The 4,860-nt window shown below is 40.9% G+C and overlaps 1 protein-coding gene across 1 annotated transcript; it reads left to right on the top strand.

Moving 5' to 3' along the window:
• Positions 1-1,144: 1,144 nt before the first annotated feature.
• On the top strand, positions 1,145-3,236 carry LOC135307148 (uncharacterized histidine-rich protein DDB_G0274557-like). Its single transcript, XM_064431786.1, has 2 exons — positions 1,145-1,238; positions 2,645-3,236. Exons 1-2 carry the CDS (start codon positions 1,176-1,178, stop codon positions 3,089-3,091), a joined length of 510 nt encoding a protein of 169 aa, XP_064287856.1. The 5' UTR covers positions 1,145-1,175; the 3' UTR covers positions 3,092-3,236.
• Positions 3,237-4,860: the final 1,624 nt, after the last annotated feature.

Consider the following 4,860-nt stretch of genomic DNA (forward strand, 5'->3'; position numbering starts at 1 on the left):
CAGTTCCACTGCTCTCTAGTTCTGATCACAGGTGCTTTTGGGGTGTCTGTGATGAGGGTACATCATTAATTGGTTAAGTGATGCTGAAATCCTCACATTCTCTGCCAAAACTACCTCTCCGTGTAGAAAACTCTGAATGCAGCCAATGCAGGGTGGAGACTGATATTTGGCCTTGCAGGAAAACAAGGAGAGAGTGCTGAGAAAGCTTTGGTTTCGAAAGCCCTGCAGATTTTAGGGAAGCTCTGAGCACCAGGAGGGCTCCTCAAAGCTCAGCTTTGTTTCTGCACCCTGCCAGGAAAGTATTCTGAAACTTTGCAAAGCAAAGCTCCACAAGTTAGCTTCTAAAAATCTCTATTTCCACTGCAGCCAGATGCTATTTTCTCTGCTGTGAAGTGAGAAAGAAAATCTGAGATCCTGTGTCCTATCCAGCCACTGAGGTCTTCTGGCTCTTTAGGCAAACTGTCTGGAGTTTCACGTGTGGGTTTAGGCAAAAGTTTTTGCAGTTTGAGACTGTTGGAGTACAAATCCAACATGCTTAAAGATAAAGCACTGCACAGCTAAACAAACAAAATCTAGCCATAATGTCAAGACAGATTCCAGATTTACTGATCAAAAATTAAGTTTAGGTTTTTTTTAAACCTCATGAAAGAATATTGTATGAAATCCACTGAGGTTCAAAGCTGAAATTGAAATTATAAATTCGATAAAATGATAAAACCGATGAAGTGATAAAATGGATTAATTGATAAAACCGATGGCCCTCACAGTGCCCCACACTGAAGTTCAGAATATTTCAACGTTAAATTTTGCATTTAAGTTAATGCCACCCCACAATTATATCTCAATATTTAAAGAAAAAAAAACCTCCATGGCCGATTAGCTTCCAGTAAACCAAACCCTTTAAAATCATTGCTGCTCAGCATCACAAGCGCAGCACTAAACCCAGCTGCCCAAACACCTCTACTTCAAAAGTTGTGCAAATTACCAACAAAATAATCACCCCCCGCTCGTGTGAGCCGATCCCCAGCACCAGCAGCTCTCCAAATTTCCACTGATCCCCTAGAAACGCAGGCAGGTGCAGGGAGTTGCTGTCCCTGCTGGACCTGAAGCTGTGGGGCTGTGGGGCCGCGGCTCCTGGCGCCGGTCGTGTCGCAGTCTCTAATCTCTGCTGTTGCATGTCCTGGGCAGGCAAGCGTGGGCGACGCAGCAGTGCAGGATCGCTAGACAGCAATATGGAAGTAAGTAGGAAGTTCCTGATGTCTAGCTGGATGTGATGATGTGCATTTCAAACCTTTCTTTTATATACATACATATTTTTTTGCTCTTTTTTCTTCTAACATATATATATATATACACATATATATAACCTGCCTGCCACGAGTAAAATGCATGCCTAGGCTATTCACTCTGTATTCTTCCAGCTTACAAAGCACTGACAGCTTGTTTTAGAGCAATGCCATTTTTGGTTTGAGCTAACCTTGTTCCCTTTGTTCCTGCCAGCATGGTTAAATGGATATGATGTGTCTTTTTGCCACCATTTCAGTCTGGTCCCAGCTTAAAAGCCCACCTTGCTCTTTGTTACCAAGTACACTGTTCTTGCTGTTTGATATTTAGCTACAACTATTGACTGTCATGCTCAACCATCCCCATTGCTTCTTTTTGAGTTCAATTGCTAAATGTATGCAGTCATGACACCATGGAATTGCACAGATAGGGCATGGGAGGACAAAAAAAATTATTCAGATAGGTGAATTCAATGTGGATTTCATGAGATTTCATTCATCTTCAAACCATTTATATATACTGTTCATGTCTCTGAATTCAGCTTACAGATTTTTTCTTTTTTTTTTTCTTTTTTCTTTTTTCTTTTTTTTTTTTGTGTTTGCTTTAGGTAGATTACAGTTTAAATCTAGCATACTTTGCCTAACTACTCTTGTGTCCCATAACTCTTTAAAAATACAAACCCTCAACTTCAGCAACTAAATTCCAGGCTAAATAATAGAGAATGTTGGACCATAGGTCAGAAAAATATAAGCACATAGAAATGTTAGTGGCAAAAATGGTATGGTTCCATTTAACACAAAATGCAGAGGTAGGCCTGAGAAGCAGCACTGTCATATATAGTAGTGGAAAACTGCTATAAATAAATATTTAAATACCATTTTAAAATCTGAGCTGTAACTGTAATATTTGCTGCTGTATGTTTAACTATTTAGGTTGCATTTAATCTAGCGCTTTTTTTTTGTGGTAAAAAAGCAAGTATGGTATTTTTTGCAGTATTTTAAAATGTATTTTTCCTTTAAAAACACACTCGTAGGTCTTATATCATGTTACATTTCCGTGACATTTTTTTTTTTAATTTGAAGTCATATCACTTTATGTCAAAATATTGAGAGAAAATCACTCAATGCTTAACATCCTCTAAGAAGGGCATGAGTGCCCCACTGGCCACTTAGGGAAGGTGGAGATAAAATTTCCCCTAGAGCTCTCTAACATAATCCACCCATGTTAACCCTAAAGGAGGAGTTTGTGGGTCAGTGTGAACTTTTTCTTTTCTTTTTTTTTTTTAATTTTTTTTTTTCCCTTTCCGAACATTTCAAGATATTTTTTTTTTAATTTTTATTTTCTATTAATTTCTTTTTAGGGGTCCATCATTAGCAGTCCTCACATGCGCCGAAGAGCTACATCAACCCGAGAGTGTCCATCTCGCCCTCACCAGACTATGCCCAACTCCTCCTCACTCCTAGGGTCCCTGTTCGGTAGCAAGAGGGGCAAGCCCCCCTCGCAGAGCCACGCGGCCGCGCAGACCCCGCACCACGCGGAGGGCGCGGCCGCCGCGCCGCACCCGCACCACGCGCAGTTCTGCCACCAGAACCCGCCGCCCTACCACCACCACCACCACTACCACCCGCCCCCGCACCCGCACCCGCACCAGTACCACCAGCACGGGCACGGCCACGGGCACGGCCCCTACCTGCCGCACGCCCCGCACCACGGCCCGCACCACGGCCCGCACCACCACGGGCCGCCCCCGCCGCCCGCCGCCGCCAGCACCAAGCCCAAACACAGCGGCATCAGCACCATAGTCTAGGCCTAAAGACCCTCCTCGTGACTCTAGTTCCAAACCCAGCTGCAAAGGCACTTAGAGGAAGCAACAAAATCACACCGTCAGTTTTTACCCAGGCCGTTTAATGAGCTTAAAGGCTTGCTGTTACTAAATAAAATAATTCCAGTTAGCCCAGGCCATACTGGTTTTACTTATCTACTGGATAGATGTTCACCACCATCTGGTTAGTTCTTATTTCCAAACTTGCCTTGACAACGTGCTGCTTGCTGAATCTGAGGAAAGCTACCTTTTACACCAAACCCCTGGACAATTTTACACACATAATGAAAAGCTAGCCTATGAAAAAAAAACAGGGAACAAAGTCAGACAGAACCAAGTGTTGCATTCTTGCTCTTTTACTCTCAATGGGCAAAAAAAATAAGTAGACCTGATATGGTTGATGAAAGTACGTAAGTAAACTTTATATAATATAAATATATACATATAAATATATATATATATATATATATATATATATATATACTGTATAGTTAACATTTGTGCTTGGAAAGAAATTTTTTCAGTCCACAAAACTAGCAATATAGACTTTATAAGGAATTCCACTTACTTGATAGGACAGTATAATAGATGAATAGCATATGAAAGTAGACCAAAACCATTAAACGTTAGAAACCAATTTCAAACATTTCAGTATTTTCATCACAAGTCCCCTGGACTTGTTAAGATTTCTAAGCAATCATTACTAAATGTGCCAAGTAACATAGCATTTAAATGTTATAGTCCAATACTGCTTTGTATAAATCCTTATTTTATTCACACGATGATATCATACGTAATCAGTATTAGAGCTGCTCTGCTATTTCAGGTAAGCAAACTCGTTAAGATGCAGTAATTATTCCGTAGCAATGGAGGGTGCCCACCTACCAGGGGGCACCTCCGAGCATTGGTCACACAAGTTCTTAGACACTTTAAAGGCTGTGATAACTGTGAATTTACATGATCCACATTTCTTTTGTAAGCATATGGATTGAACGAGCACATGGGAAGAGTTCCACCAGGTGCATGTAAACACTGCAAAACCATTCATCTCAAACATGAAAATGGCAAACCTCCATCCTTCTCAGCTACTTTGGTTCCTGTTTACCATAATTGCTCATTTTTACCCCCAGCGAAGCTGAATTCTAGTCCAGAGTGTTTCCAGTGGAAGTGCTCTAAAACTTGAAGGTTTGTTTTAGAATTTAGTATAGGGTTTTTATATATATATATATATATATTAAAAAAAAATTCAAAATCTGTAATTCCATGTAGCCATGTGCTAGCAATGAAGTGGCTTTACCATTTTTACTCATCACATTTGTTAGTTTGAAACACCCAGCACTCAGCAGGCTGAGTTTATGCTCAAACCTTCACTTCCATAGTCCAGTTAGTTGCAAGACATCACATAAAAATAGGCTGTGCTGTTGTTGCTTATGTGTTGTAACCAAACAATTTGCAAATTTCTCTACAATTTGTATCCCGAAATCCTGTACAAAGTTATCCATGGCACCTACTTTGTAGTTTCAGCACTTTGAGCCACTGCAAGGACTTAACACCTAAACAGTAGAGACAAAGGAATCACAACTGCAAAACTGTACCAGCCTAAAAGCAAACCTTGAAGAGGATGAGCAAAAAGTTCCAGTGAGAGATGGGTAAAAGTAATCACAGCTCCAACCAGTCGGGTTTCTGTGTAACAGAAAACAAACAGTAATAAAAGCGTCCCAAATCGGGAGGACATGGGAGCAACAGAGTGACTT

This window comes from Passer domesticus, chromosome 9, assembly GCF_036417665.1.
Source record: "Passer domesticus isolate bPasDom1 chromosome 9, bPasDom1.hap1, whole genome shotgun sequence".
Lineage (NCBI taxonomy): Eukaryota > Metazoa > Chordata > Aves > Passeriformes > Passeridae > Passer > Passer domesticus.